The sequence below is a fragment of the Stigmatopora argus genome, chromosome 17, assembly GCF_051989625.1.
Source record: "Stigmatopora argus isolate UIUO_Sarg chromosome 17, RoL_Sarg_1.0, whole genome shotgun sequence".
NCBI lineage: Eukaryota > Metazoa > Chordata > Actinopteri > Syngnathiformes > Syngnathidae > Stigmatopora > Stigmatopora argus.
In genome coordinates, this window is record NC_135403.1 from 5,397,066 (window position 1) to 5,413,936 (window position 16,871).

The window sequence follows — 16,871 nt, forward strand, 5'->3', positions numbered from 1 at the left end:
TTATGAGCCTCAAAACTACATATATACAATCCAATCAAGCTTCTCGAACATTAATACTCATTTTTTCTCTCTCGCCAAGTGAGACACAACCATGTAACAATCATAATTTGATGTCAGAATGTTATCATGGGATACCGTAGTTCCCCACGGTGTTTTTCCGATTGGAAAAAAAGACAAGAAATGATGAAAATATGGACATAAACCCATGATCCATGCAGCATTGTAATGCCTATTTATGAGGGCAATAAAACCATAAAACTTAAACGGCATGATCTCCCGTTTTACTAGATGTAAGAACTTCAGGTACAAACTCGGAAGAGGCTCCACTTCCACACTGCAAGCACGTGTGTGGCGCAATCACTAAATTATGAAACCTGAAAAATGACATGCGGACAGGTCGCAATAGCCAATTTGGAGTTCAACTGAAGCTTGTGTTATTGATAGACGTAAACAGAGTAGCTAGTGGCTATACTTGTCTACTGTTTGTTAAATGAATCTCAAGGGTCATCCAACACATTGTAAATGAAAAGAGGAGCTCGCCACCAATTAGAATCTAGCTGTTTTAAAAAAAATACTGCTTCTTCTTTGTGTTTTGCTACATTTTGGAAGTAGTGGTGCACCAAATAAACAGACCTGTCCCAGTAATAATACATTTTTGTATGGAGGGAAAAGACTTGTGTGATGTGATGTGTTGGTCACCTCTATTGCATCAAATACCAAAACAGTAATAAGAACAATAACTGGTATTAAAAATCAGGACTTGAGAAATAACTTTGCGTGATTTTAAGCAACAAAAGTATTCAATCATAGTCATTTAAGGCTTTTAGTACATACTGCTAATAAAATTGTTATTAATGGACTTCCACACAGAAAATATCAAAATGCCTTTAAGACTGAGAAGAGCCACTTTAACCACAGAAGTGATCAAATACAAATGAGCAACATATCCAATCCAAATCCTCAACTAGTACACTCAGCCAATCAAAGTGAGAGGGGAAGATTTAGTTCATGGAAGAATGAGAGCAGGCTGGGAAATTAGTACCCATTGTCTTTTGATTTGCAAGCCTAGATGCAATCACCTCAACAAGTAGAGCTCTAGCCTCCGAATGTGAAATAGTAGAGGTGAGCTTGCTCGGCGATGATAATGCTAATGAGGATGTTAACCTGCGCGGGCATGTGTGCGCGTAATCGATAAATTGCAGCTTTATGTCACAGGTGTAATGGAAGTTCTGCTCACTCTGACATTCCACGTACTGCTTGCAACTACAATTATCAACAGATGTTGAGGTCAAATGGGATTTCATTTGTTCATGTCTAAGTGACATCTGGAAGGATGTGAGAAAAAATATTACGAAATCACAAGATAAGAGAATGGATGTTCCGATATTACAAGGGTGTCAGACTCGGGTTGGTTCGCGGGCCGCTTTAACGTCAAGTTGATTTCACGAGGGGCGGACCATTTTAGATATCATATTTAGATTTTTTTATATAAATGGATTAAAAGAACTAGATTAAAAGCTCTGAATATTCATTTTTAATAGATCTAAAACAAAGTTTATTTTAGCTTTTTTAATATATTTTTAGATTTTACAAAATTATTTTTGAACTAAAAACACAGAAAAAAAATGATTAAAAATGACAATTATTGATTTAAAAGGGGGAAATCAGGAAATGTAATATACATCTATACTCTTCATTTTAATTTGATCCTAAAACAGAAAGTCGGCACTCATGATTTACTTTCCCGGGCCACACAAAATGATGTAGCGGGCCAGATTTGGCCCCCGGGCCGCCACTTTGACACATGTGGGATATTATCTATATGATTCCCCTTCCAGGGGTATTATATTAGGCAGAGTTTCCAGTGGTTTATGCTAAATAAAGTAAAATTGGAGAACCTTGAGAAATGTACTTTTACATAATGAACAGGTAGATCTGTTATAGTACTTTGACACAACAGTGTTAACTTGATATCTCTCTGACTGAACAAAAAAGTTAGATGAATAAAATCTGGGCCAAGTCAAAACAAATTAATTCATATGTATGTATGAATTTTTTTGTTTCATAGCACATTACTGTCATAATGGACAGACCAATGCACAAGGGCAACGTAAGGGGACTTTTTTTTTTTGATTAAAAACTGTTTCATTATAAAAGCAGCAGAGTACCAAAATGCCAAAGTACAGTACAGAAGTTCTCAATCCAAAGTAAATTATTCAGAATTAGCAGTTTATAATACGAAAAATACAGGAATTAATATGGATTTTAAACACTTCATGAGCATTACAGTCTTCCATGGATTATCGGTCTGGTTAAATCGGCGGAAGGCTGCTTTTTCGGTGGGCATCGCCGGACCTTGGAACCGGCTTCCGCAGAGTGTGGTTGAGAAGCCGACGGTCGCTCAGTTCAAGAAAGCTCTGAATGACGTGTTGGCCGTGAACCAGTGACAACACCGTGTTTTCTACACACTTCTTTTATCTTCTTTACATGGCCCTTAGCCTTTGTGCATTTCTTTCGCCAATAAATTGAATTGAATTGAATTGAATCATGACTTCACTTATCGCAAATTCACTTCTTCGCGATGTATTCTTTTTTTTAAAGTTAATAAAAATGTGAAAATCCACGCTGAAACTTGCAAGTGTAAGCCACTCCCCTGTCTTCTACTTGCTACTAGGACTCAGCACTGAAGAAAAAAGGTAGTTATAATAGGGGTGACCCTACTTCACGGTACATGGTCGATTGGTCGCCGATCTTTTGGTCGCCCGGAAGGTAAGTGATAATTACCATTTAAATCGTTGCTCAAATTCCCTAAATACAAACGGCGAATTACTATTTAGTCATACTTAATGCCTTATTAATTATTAGGCTAAAGAAAACCTCCAAATTTCCCGGACTTTTATTGTTTTTTGTTGAGAACTTGCCAAGACTCTGACGTCACGTACCTTCCTAAGGGGACAACTTATGTACATACAAACTCTTATACACTCACACGTCGGCTCAGTGAAACTGCTCAGGGCCATTGTTGGCTTTTATTGATGCGTAGACCGTGTTGTTTTACCCTGTTTTGTCGCTGGTCTTTTGGTCGCCCGTTGTCGCGGTCGGGGCGACCAAAAGACCGGCGACCAATCGACTGCATACGCACTTCACGATTTTTCGATTATCGCGGCCATGTCTAGTCTACATTAACCGCAATATTCAAGGGATTACAGTATAGCACTTTTAGCAGCCACTTTTGGGACGACATGGCTAAATGGTAGAGTAGTCGTCACCCAAACTGGAAGTTGGAGATTCGATTTCCATGCCCTGGAGGCCATGTCCGAGTGTCCACGAGCAAGATACTGAAACCCACGTTGCTCCGGATGCTGCTTCATCAATACTTAAATAACGAAGAAATAGTGTCAAAGTGCTTTGAATAGCTTGGGAAGAAAAGCACTATGGAAGTGTAAGCCCATTTACCAGGTTTTTAAAGCGGTTTTACATTAAATAAGTTTATACATCAATCTTGGAACTTGTGGGCTTGTGTATTTTTGAAGGAATAACAAAGGTAAAACACCACCTGTGAAAATGGAAATGCACAAAGGCAAAATCATAGTGTTTAGTTTAACACAAGCCCATACTCGTCAGTGCCCCAGATGCTGGCACAGACATTGACACACATCTTTGTGTTTATGGAGAAAATTGAGCTAACTTGCACCACAAATACAGACGAGCCAATTCCGCATAAATGCGCGGTAAAAGGGGCTATTGTGCTGAATGTTTGAGGGTAAGAGATGTGTTATTGTAATTTAGTGCTCATTTAAAGGCTGGGATTTGAGGTGGTACTGTAAAATTATACTGAATTACTCACTAATTATGGTCACATAGACCAGCCTTAATGTGTGTACAAGGCTGTAATGGAGAGTAATGCAATAATAGCCTGAAGTGTAACATAACTGTTGCACCGTTTTTTTGTCATTAGTGTTGATTTTAATGCTTTTTTTCAGTTTAGTGGTCTCTCATCTGATAACAAGATAGCTCTAAATGGAGACTGCAATACCAAACACTTTGATTTGCGCATGTGATTAGGATACACAAACAATATTTTTTGTCCACAATCCCTTGCAGATGTTTTTATTCATAATTTATGTTACAATGCATCAGTTTTGACTCAACGCTGGTCTCAGTACTGAGTCCTGTGTGAGTCGCCTATGCGCATGTGAAAATAGAAGTGACAGAAACATAACAAAAACTCATGTGGGAGTGCACCTGCTCCACTTATTAGTTTGAACCGAAGCAATAACACAGGATGCTGAATTGGAAACTGCAACATTTTCTAAATGCGCCATACGACAATGACATGGTGAAATTGATATTAGTGATCATGAAATATAGCCTAAGTGCTTGGTTGTGATGAATTTGGAAGATAGAAATAAATGATTTATTTCATGACATGCTCTGGCAATTATGATTACTGAAAAGATTGATGGTGGTCTAGTAATATCTGGCGTGTATCGAAAGACCTCTTAATTGATTCTTATGACTTTGCAGATGGCAGACATACTAGAACTAGAGATGCATGATCCTTTAAGAAAAACAAATTCTTATATTATTTGAATATTGCTACTGTTTGACAGCAAAACTCAAGGGTGTGAAGTTTTATTGGTCAACTCTTTCACAAGGACTAGACAGCATATTTGTCACGAGTCCCAGAATTATTATAATCAGACATAAAGTGATCACTTTCAGAAAGTTTGTTTGATAAAGGATCCAGTATCTGCAAACCAAAGATTAGATCAGTCCTAAAGAAATGATCAACAAAGCAGAATTTCACTGTGACTGATTGTGGCTTTTGACAACATATTTAAATGTAAGCCTAGTTGAAAAAAAAAAACACTTCAACAGTGGATACAAGTTCATTAACACTGACAACCCATCAAAAACGCCATGTTTTCTTTTAAAAAATGATAGCACATTAACATCATTCATTCATTTTCTGAAAAGCTTTATCCTCACAAGGGTCGCGGGGGGCGCTGGAGCCTATCCCAGCTGACTTTGAGCCAGAGGCGGGGCACACCCTGAATCAGTGGCTAGCTGATTACAGGGCACGAGGAGATGGACAACCATTCATCACAATTTAGAGTGTCCAACCAGCCTACCATGCATGTTTTTGGAATGTGGGAGGAAACCAGAGTACCTGGAGAAAATGCAAACTCCACACAGGAGGACTGGCCTGGATTCGAACCCAGAATCCCAGAGCTGTGAGGCTGACGTTAAACCTTCTTGTGCGATAACCGGGGCAAAGATGTTAATGTATTTCACCGCCGCTTTCGAGTCGGAACTTCCTCTTTCTCCATCCCTCTGAATCGAGTGTATCCCAGTTCGTTTTTTAAAATTATCGAACCACCGATGACTCACTTTGAAGGTTTTCGCTAGTGTCTTTTTTAGATTCTTGCTTAGCTTTCAAATCCATGGTGATTCCACTGGCTTATTCGCAGATTATAGACTTGGTCACGCTATATCCAATAGAAAAATGCAACATGTACCGCCCAGTGCTTGTAGATATCTTTAAGCAAGGGAGATTTGGCAAGAAAGACAGAGCAATGCTGTTCTCATAACCAGCCTCTCGCATACTCGGCCACCCGGACGGCCTCGGGATCCATCTAGTATGCTCGTATCTCAAGGCAAAAATTTGCTCTGAATTTTCCTCACATCTCAAATTGATAAGACATTAATAAGGAAATCAGAACAGATTTGGGTCTAAATATTATTCCTGTATGTATATTCACTTTGGAATTCATTTATTCCACAAAAGCACTGATGAAATAGTATTTTAATCAGCATCCCCAAAAACATCAGTTAGTATTTAGAATGCCCAGAACTCAGAACCAGAGGAAAGACTAAGAAAAAAAGACAGGCAGAAACACCCTCATTTGTTCTCATACCAAGGTCAACCAAACATATCCCCACACATCCCCTAAAACTTCACACAAATAGATAGCCCACTTCAAAAAAGGAAAATTAGTACAATGGGAAAATCAGCCAGAACAGGCAGGGGCGATGGCCAAGTCATAACTGCATACACACACACACACACACACGCACACACACCAGCACAAGCACCCCCTTCCCCCACACACGTGCGAACACACACAGCTGTGCTTCAGGGCCAACGTTCTGGCAAAGCATCATTGCCCTCCCCTGGAGGTGTTACCAAATCCCAGCATGCATCTTTCTTGTGGAGTGGAAATTACCCATGGGCCACACTGCAAGGTAAAAGAGTGTGCCCTCTCCTCTATGTCTTTCTTCTTTCCTTTTTTAAAAAATCCCTTCCTCATCATGGAACTGCGACTCACATGCATCTAAGGTTCTATTCTTCCAGACATCCTAAAAAAGGCTTATGCACACCCACCCATCGCACAAAACTGTTCAACCAATTCGTTTTTAAGGGTAGAAGGGAGTGAGGTCATTAAGCCTCAACCATATTAATGGAATTTTTACACATTTCAGCCAGACCTTTTAAAGTGTGTACTGAGTAATAAAGTTTTTACTTCTATTACCTTGTACCTTTTGGCACAGTAGTAAGCATTTAATGGGGCAGAATCAGTAAGACGACTACTGCTTTTTCAACTATTTTTTATTTTATTTTTTAAAACAATGGTCATAATTTTTCCAAAGCTACTTTGGACATGAAGATTACGTATTTTGCCGTTTAATATACCCCACATTTAATCTCCCCGGGTATTTTAAACGGCAGGGGTATATTAAATGGCGCATAAACGAAGTATGATCCACTATGCACATCTTATGCCGTGGCGGGGTGCATCAACGTTTTGCAGACTAAAACTACGTACTGCTGAATAAAGACTGACTTGGAATTTTAATGAACTTAAATATCTATAATTATGCCCCCATGAACACCATACAAATCTTGCCAAAAAAGCAGAGTTGCTGTTTAATATACCCGGGTATATTAAACGGCAGGGGTATATTAAATGGCGCACGAACGGGAGGCTCAAAAAAGCAAAAATCATTTAATATACCTGGGTATATTAAACAGCAAAATACGGTAATTTGATAATTATAGAGTGTGTGAACGGAGTATACTGTTGGGTTATTGAAAATGAAGTTATAGGGTACTAATTATGATGAGTGCCTCCCTTTAAAATTACCATCTGGTGACAGGTCTGTATCTTTCTATCATACCACTCTTACTGCCACGGCTTTGTACAGTTCTATTTTATTTGAAGACTGAAAAGGAAACATATCGATAAACAGGTCCTTCAGCAAATTAATCCATCAGTAGCCTCTACCGTCCTTACATGACATTGATCTTCTGTTCAGTCTGCATCCTTTTATTGTCAGTTTCGAATTTGAGTTCAGAGCCTATTACCAAGAACATGTAATGATATCCTATAATGCCTTACATGGATATGCCCTTCTTTACACAAAAAAGCCCAAAGAAACAAATATGATCACAATGTACCAAAATAAATGATTGCATACAATATCACTAGACGGAATGCATTTTAGTAAGGAAAACAACTCTAATTACTTAATTTGTGTCTGTGCACTATTCTTGCAGATTAGAAAATGTGGTGCTCTCCGTGGTGCTGAATTGGTGAAACCCATTATAATCACCTTACATTCCACAAATGTCACTCAAATGACAGTAAATGTTGACTCCATCCACTATTGCACGCAAGATATGCTTACAAATTTGTTGTTTTAGTTGTAAATGTGTTGCCTTATATTGATATGCCTTTCTTGACATAAAAAAGCCCAAAGAAACAAATATGATCACAATGTACCAAAATAAATGATTGCATACAATATCACTAGACGGAATGCATTTTAGTAAGGAAAACAACTCTAATTACTTAATTTGTGTCTGTGCACTATTCTTGCAGATTAGAAAATGTGGTGCTCTCCGTGGTGCTGAATTGGTGAAACCCATTATAATCACCTTACATTCCACAAATGTCACTCAAATGACAGTAAATGTTGACTCCATCCACTATTGCACGCAAGATATGCTTACAAATTTGTTGTTTTTGTTGTAAATGTGTTGCCTTATATTGATATGCCTTTCTTGACATAAAAAAGCCCAAAGAAACAAATATGATCACAATGTACCAAAATAAATGAGTGCATACAATATCACTAGACAGAATGCATTTTAGTAAGGAAAACAACTCTAATTACTTAATTTGTGTCTGTGCACTATTCTTGCAAATTAGAAAATGTGGTGCTCTCCGTGGTGCTGAATTGGTGAAACCCATTATAATCACCTTACATTCCAAAAATTTCACTCAAATGACAGTAAATGTTGACTCCATCCACTATTGCACACAATATATGCTTACAAATTTGTTGTTTTAGGTGTAAATGTGTTGCCTTATATTAATATGCCTTTCCTGACACAAAAAGCCCAAATAAACAAATATGGTTACAATGTACCAAAATAAATGATTGCATACAATGGCAATAGGCAAAATGCATTTTAGTAAGGAAAACAATTCTAATTACTTAATTTGTATATCTGTGCACTATTCTTGCAAATAAGAAAATATTGCGCTCTCCATGGTGCTGAATTAGTTAAATCCAATATATTCACTACCTGACATTCCAAAAATTGCCCTCCAAAATGACAGTAAATGTTGACTCCATCCACTATTGCACGCAAGATATGCTTACAAATTTGTTGTTTTAGTTGTAAATGTGTTGCAATATTAATGCAATAATTACATAATGTTTGGCCAGAAACCAAAGATACGGTAGTTATTAAGTAACTGGGCTTCCCTGCCATGCCCTGATGTCGGATAAGTGGAAGAAAATTATGTTAATGATGTGACTTTTGTTATTTCTTTGAAACTGTGTGATGACTGTGATTTACATATTTGGATACTTTGAGCAACAATTTTTCACGTGAAGATCATGTACAATAAAGTTTCACTCTTTAAAAGGTGGAAATAGTGAAGTACAAGTTGCTCTTTTCTATACAATCTTTGATGCGAGATAAAAAGACCAACTCTGTCAAAGCGCAAGCTTTTAAAGAAAATGTGCCCTGACACATTGACTTTCATTAAGATTAATAGAAGGGAGGGATGCCAGCAAGAGCAAAAGATTAAATAAAATAGCAGTTTCATTCAACAAGCACATCTCTTAAAAAACACCTCAATCCTTTTGTTTAGTCACAGTCTACATTTGTTATTTATTACTTTTATATAAGGTTTGATGTTTACTACCACAATACTAGAACCGAAATGGAATTGCGCGTGATCGTGCGAAGCCACATCAGTTTATTAAGTATTAGTTATACTTTTACATAGTATAATTACTAGGCTAATAGTGTGTTATTGTCATCCCTTACCAAGTGATACCTAATAAAAACGGGAGTGAAAACTTGTGCCTATGTTTTCCCCGATAGCTCGCTGCAGGCTTAGGTTTTTTTTATATCTGTAGAGTAAAGGAAACACGTGAGAAAAACAATATACTGCAGTCTACTTTTTGATCTCTTGGTTGCAACTCTTCCATTTAAATTTCCATCAATCCTCATCTCTCTTGGCCAATCATTCCCCTTCATAATGTTTGTAAGATACCTATGCTCCTGAGCTCCTAAGCTTTGTAACAATAACCATCGACACTCACTGCCTCTACCACAGAGGTCCTTAATTCCCCACTCTCCCTGAACTACCGTTTCTCTCATTGTTCTTACTCATACACCTAAACCACAATGCTTCACTACTTGTTTCTTCTTCCTTCCATCTTCTTAATCAAATTCTTCTCTGGATTTTTCTTCCTTAGCAACTACCTCTTTATTGTCTGCTCTTAGTCCTTGTAAGACTTTAAAGAAACCTGAAAACAAAAACATTCATACCGGCACTAATCTTGAATTATAATACCACTACTCTAAATGATTGTATGCATGTTAATCCTCTTTACTCTATATCAATCCCCCTCCTAACTATATTTGCCACTCCATCCTTTGTGTTTTTTTATATCCTTCTTCCTACTCCACTCACACTCTGCTTCTTTAATGCCTCATCTTCACCTATTTCTCCTTACTTTTATACCCTCCTTCCTTTCCCTTACAGCAATGGTCCCCAAACTATTCCAGAAAGGGCCGCAGTGGATGCGGGTTTTCATTCTTAACTGTAAGACAAGGGGTGTCAGACTCGGCTTGGTTCGCGGGCCGCTTTAACGTCAACTTGATTTCACGTGGGCCGGACCATTTTAGATATATTTAGATTTTTTAAAATAAATGGATTAAAAGAACTGGATTAAAAGCCTTGAATATTCAGTTTTTTGTAGATCTAAAACAATGTTTATTTTAGCTTTTTTTAATATATTTTTAGATTTTACAAAATGATTTTTGAACTTAAAACACAGAAAAAAATGATTTAAAAAATTACAATTATTGATTTAAAAGGGGGAAAATCAGGAAATTCAATATACATCTATACTCTTCATTTAATTTGATCCTAAAACAGAAAGTCGGCACTCATGATTTACTTTCCCGGGCCACACAAAATGATGCGGCGGGCCAGATTTGGCCCCTGGGCCACCACTTTGACACATGTGCTGTAAGCGGAAACCTTTCCACCAATCTGGTATCCTAGAAGTGCAATCAGTGGATTGCAGTAAGGTGCTTCTTTTTTTGGCAGAAACCTCATTGGTTAAAATGTTTGTGTTGAATCGGTTTGAACAAAAACCTGCGCCCACAGCGGCCCTTGAGGACCGGTTTGGAGTTACAGGTTATACATTATTTTTTGTCATCTTATATTTTGACAGGTTTGCAAGAAAATCTGCATTAAAAATGCCCAGAATTTTCATTTTATAGAAATTTTAGTTGGTAAATTTTGCTTGCCTCTGCAACTAGACAGATTCTCATGAATATGCATGCGTTGACGTGGTTGAATTTGTTAATTCATTCAACTGTGATGTCGACAGGCTAACCACTCGTCTACCGGGCCCAAATTTGCTCAGTGTAACATTTCATTGTTCTGGTTTTCAGCTGTATAAGTAGCTGTGTCTGTGGCAAATATTTATCTGGTCATTGGCTTTGATTTGTCCATGGAAAAATGTCTCCAGGGGTGGGCAAACCAGTCCCTGAGGGCAGATGTGGGATGCAGGTTTTTGTTCTAACCGATCCAAAACAGACAGTTTATCCAATGAGGTTTGTGCTGAAACCAGAAGAACCTGACTGCAATCTACTGATTGCACTTCTAAAATACCAGACTGGTGGAAATGTTTTCTCTTGCAGGTTGGAACGAAAAAACGAACTCACTGCGGCCGATTATGGAATAGGTTGCCCACCCACTAAGACACAGGTGTCCAAACCGGTACACAATCGATTGTTCGCCGGTCTTTTGGTTGCCGATCTTTTGGTCGACCGGAAGTTAAGTGATAATTACCATTTAAATTGTTGCTCAAATTCCCTAAATACAAACTGCGAATTACTATTTAGTCGTACTTAATGCCCTAGTAATTATTAGGCTAAAGAAAAGCTCCAAATTTCCCGGACTTTTATTGTTTTTTTGTTGGAGAACTTGTTAAGACCCTGACTGATGTAGCTTCTTAAAGGGACAACGCATGTACATACAAACTCTTATACACTCATGTCGGCTCAGTGAAACTACTCATGGCCATTGTTGTCTTTTATTGATGCGTAGACTGTGTTGTTTTACCTTGTTTTGTCGGCGGTCTTTTGGTCGCCCGTTGTCGCGGTCGGGGCGACCAAAAGACCGGCGACCAAAAGACCGACGACCAAAAGACCGGCAACCAATCAACCACACACGGTCCAAACCAGTCCTCAAGTTGTGGCGTGCAGGTTTTCATTCCAACCGAAGAAGAAGATACATATTCACCAATATGGTGTCTTGTAAAATGTAATCAGTTGATTGCCATCAAGTGCTACTGGTTTCAGAAGAAACCTCATTGGCTAAACTGCCGGTCATGGATCAGTTGGAACAAAAACCTCCACCCACTACGGCCCCTTGTGGAATAGTTTGAACACCCCTGTACCAAGACCTTACTGATTCATCTTTTGATTCATACTCCAGACCAATGGATGAATATGTGAAGTACTACTACTATTCTTGCATGACTCAGTGACAGCAAGCTTTGGGATTTAATCCAAAATAAAAGTACGAACAGTATTAAGAATTGGGGTAAACCATAACAAATCTTTGCAATTATATACTGTATTTTTCTGGCAACCTTGGCACTCCGCTGTCAGAGATCCAGGAAATGTGCATACCATGTCCTATTAAAGGCAATCTCAATGAAATAGGCTTGAGTATTCAAAAAGCTTAGGGATTTCTCCCAAAATAAAACATTCAGACCTTGACAATTAACAACACTGAATTGCATCGCTGACTAGGCATCAGAGCGGAATTTCCTGGGAGGATAAGTTACAGAAAAAAACAGCTCATGCAGTGAACATGAGCGGGCTGGGTTTCCCGCTCATCAAGATTGGCCTCTGGAGGCAATAAAAATAAGAAATACAAAAAAAAATACTGTTTTTGGCCACGGCAAAAAGCATAGGGGATTGAGTTAAAAAAATGAAATCTAGTGACGGATAAAGACAGAAAAAGGTTATGCAACTAAACTATCACAGTAAACCACGGCAAATGCACAATTGTGCATTCATATTTGTATGCCTTGGTGGAGCTTGGCAACCCTCTGTCAAATCCTGATTCTTAAATGCAGCTCTACATAGAAGAATCATGAAGTGGGCAGAAATTTGTATTATAAGGCGGAGTGAGATATAAACAATTTCAAATCGGCTCATTTACTAAAGTGATTGCAATCCAAAGACAAACCACATGGAAAATAAATGTCAAACAGGTCACACAGGCCATAAATCTTACGTGCAATAAATTTTTCTTCATTGCTTGGCACTATAACCAATCAGCAATGGTCATCTGATGATAACCTGCAAGGACTCTAGCCAACCAAGATATTATGCCCACATTCCACGTCAATATGGAGGTATGCATAATTTTGCGATATTCGACTAGTAAATGCTTTATGAGACTTTAATGATACAGAGATGATTTTCGGGATAAAAACAAAAAACAACAACTCCATAGAGTATTATAGTCTTCAAGATAGGGTGACTCCAGAGTTGTTTCTATTTTGTCTGTTTTTTTAAAGGTGAAAAGACACCTCTGTTACTCCACACAAAACCTGCCTCTAAATAGTTCCAAGTAAAAACACATCAGTTCCCTCCAAATTCAGAGCCAATCAGAGTTGACGGTGAAACACAGAAAGCACGGTGCATGTCGTTGTCGCTTGCCATGTAGTCGTTGAATTTCAGCTCTATGGCGATAATTTTCACATTTCGCCCTCACTCATTTTGCCTTTTTTGTGTCTATAGTACATACATACATTTTCCGTACCGCGTATCCTCGCAGAAGATGCTGGAGCCTAACCCAATGGCCTCCGGGCAAACGGCGTACCAACCCCTAAACTGCTCACCAGTTAGCTGCAGGGCAGCATTAACAGTAGAAAAATAAAATTCTGAGAGAGGTTATCTTTATCCACTAAATATATAATATTATATATGTATAATCATTTTTGATCTTTTGAGTTTTTTATGTTCTTAACTTTCCTCCACACTGCTCACTATGCAGCTGAAATGCAAACATCCTATATTATATAATAAAGACACTCATTTTATACTTCAAAACATATCAGAAATAAATATGCCCTAAAAACAAACTGATTCCTTGTAGACGCATTGGTGCACACAAGAAAATAACCTCTGCCTTCACTCCGTGTATAACTTGTCTCTAAAAACCTGCTAAATATTTAGCACTTCATGCATGCTCAGCTAGATCCAATTATTGGAAAAGAAAGACTGGAGTTGGAGAAGGCAGCCAGTTAACCTCGTGGCAAATACAAATGCAACATATACTGTAGTTACAATTCAATTAGATTAAAGAGAACAAGGGTTTGTATAGGTTGGAAAGCAACTGAAGAATATTGAAGAGCTTTTTGTGCAATATAAATAAACTGGGCAATGTTTATTCTCATCGATTGAGGTCATTTCATTCTGTGGGTAATGAAATGGTTGCAACTGAATTTTTCTGGTTATCTCGGAAGATAGTTTGCATGTCATTTCATTCATACAAGTTCATGCAATTAACCAGGCTAATGCTGTACTAACTACTGGTTTCACTGATTAACTGATGAAACCTGCTTGGATGACTTGCCTGTATTTTTAAATACATTATATGGCTCATTTCATTTAAATTTAATTACCATAATTTTCGGACTTTCAAATACTCAATTTCTTTTTCTTTATTATTTTAACAATTAAAGTGTATTTGTTTCCCTATATAACCCACAAAGTAGTATTATGTATGCAAGATTATGATCACTTTAAGGGAGTGAAACATTTACATTGAACTCAGCATATCTATTAGTCTGAATTTAAAATGTCCCATTTTGACCCTCTACATTAAAATCAGACTAGTCAGAATACATGTAAAATACTGATATTGTATTGTCAATCATCAGATAAAATTAGATTTGTAAAACAAGATTAAATATTGACACTTAAAATAAAATAACCATTATCAGCTTTCCTCCTCTCTGCGCTATGTGTCATCCCACAGTAAAATAGGGTATTTTATGAAAAAAAAATACTGAACCATTGTCATGAATTATTCATCCATTCATCTTCAGAGACCCCTACCCTCACAAGGGTCGTGGGAGAAATAGAAATCGGGCAATCTTTACGTATGAGCTTCCAAATTGAAAACATAAGCACATATCTGAAAATACACATGTCAAGTTTAAATGATTTATATCTTACCTGGGGTCCTTTTGAATGGAGTCAATCGAAGGTGAGCGCTGAAGGGTCCCTTCCGGTGGGAGAGCAGGCCCCGATTTGCTGTATGGTGATTCCCCCACCGAAGGGCAATACTGTAGGGTCCGGTAAGGGTCCGCCACAAAAGGGTCCGAGCCGTACATATCTGCTCCTCCCCCACTTGTGGTGTAGCCAGGTCCCACTGTAGCATAGTTGTTGGTCCCACTCCGAATATAATTTCCAGTCCCGGTGCCGTGACTTCCTGTTCGCTGCAAAGGAGTGGAGTCGACACCAGGGGAGGAGGGAGCTATGGTGGGAAAGTAGGGACAAAGGACATAACTTAGGACGTGGTCATGGAAACGGTGGGACAAGTCTGTATGGACAGTTAATGAGATGGAGAGAAGAATAAAAGTAGAAGAAGGGATAGGAACAAACAGCCATGTCTCCATGTGGATTGATAAATATTGGCCACATGCCCAGGAATAACAGCAAGGACCAATGTTTACCGCAGGGAATGGAGGAGAGAGAAAGACAGAGAATCATAAAACTGTATGGAAATCATTAAAACAACTGCTAAGAACTGTAAATCTATTTCTGGGGGATTCTTAACTACTGCAGCTGCAAACTCTGTTTTAAAAAGGCACTTCCTTCATTTCTTTTTGCTCGCAGCTGGTAAACAACTGGCTAAACTTGTATTCGCCCCAAAAATAAGGCATCTGCTTGGTGAGCAATAAGGACAGCAAAACATAAAACAAGATGTTAAAACACCAAGCTTTGTGTGCTTTGCAAGTGATGGGGAATTGGATGGGGAATTGCTAGGTGATGCAAAGATTCTGCAGGGCCACGGGAGCTGTCACCTTCTCTAGCTCCTGTGTGGGAGCAAAAGAGAGGTTAATATATCAAGGTGCTAATGTGAGTCTGGGGGGCTTGTTTTTCCGGCAGTAAAAACACTAAGAGAAATGGTGTGTATGGAGGTGTGTCCTGGTATGGGTGTGCATTTGAAAGACAAACATGGGAAGGCTGACCCATGTCATTTGACTCAGAAGGTACGCAAATAAAAATGCAAACACACTCAAATTCATTCTTCAAAGAATATGTGATAAATACCAGCATTGGGATTAGGTTAGGTTAGGTTAGAACTTTATTTCATCGAATATTTGGGAAATTTCTTGGTTGCAGTAGCAAGACAGACACAAGACACACAAGACATTGTAGACCTAGGTAAAAAACTGGAGCCACACACAGGAAGTTCACAAGGTGGAGACCTACTGCAGCCTGAGATTGAGGTTAATGCACAGGATGTCGTAAGTATCTGGCTGCTTTAACATAGGATTCTCTGAAAGTAGTATTTGTTTGGAAATTTGTACGACCAATATTTGACACATGGAAAAGTGCTGGCTCAAATGTGCACATAAACAATCCTCTAATCACAGTAGTGTTTAGTATGACTTTGCCCTACTGTGAGAGCCATGCTTTATCAACATATTTTTTTACAAAGATACGAATGATTGACACTGACAGGCAGACATCAAATATATGTGACAGTTTTACTGAAAATTGTATTTTATATTTAAAGTAGAAGGACCTTTACAATGTATGTGTAAATGCATTTGTGAATTGAAATCCTGGATCAATTTTCAAACAATGTCATCAATAAACTGTAATAAGGCCACTCAATGGTGCAGTGGTTCTTTCATGTGACTTCGGTGCGGGCAGCGTGGGCTCAATTACGACTCGGTGACGGTGTGATTGTGAGTGAGAATGGTTCTCTGTCTAAAAGAATATAAAAGAATCTCAATTTACTTTTCATTCATTCATCTTCCATACTGTGTATCCTCGTAATGGTTGTGGTGTCTTGGGAGTCTATCTCAGCTGACTTAGGGCAAAAGGCAGACTCCACCCTAGACTGGTCGCCAACCAGCCTACATGCATGTTCTTCGGATGTGGGAGGAAACTGGAGTACCCAAGGAAAACCCACACAAGCTGGCGAGAACATGCAAACTCAGCACAGTGGGCACCCACCTGGTATCAGACCCCTTAACCCCAGAAGTGTAAAGCCGACACACTAACCACT

At 38.5% G+C, this 16,871-nt stretch overlaps 1 protein-coding gene across 1 annotated transcript in view; it reads right to left on the reverse strand.

Annotated features, from left to right (window-relative positions):
- Window positions 1–16,871, reverse strand: part of ctnnd2a (catenin (cadherin-associated protein), delta 2a) — a 227,923-nt gene that overhangs the window by 85,586 nt on the left and 125,466 nt on the right. Inside the window, exon 12 of the mRNA XM_077624096.1 lies at window positions 14,804–15,170. Within this exon, the coding sequence (XP_077480222.1) occupies window positions 14,804–15,170 (367 nt within the window). The remainder of the gene's footprint in view (window positions 1–14,803; window positions 15,171–16,871) is intronic.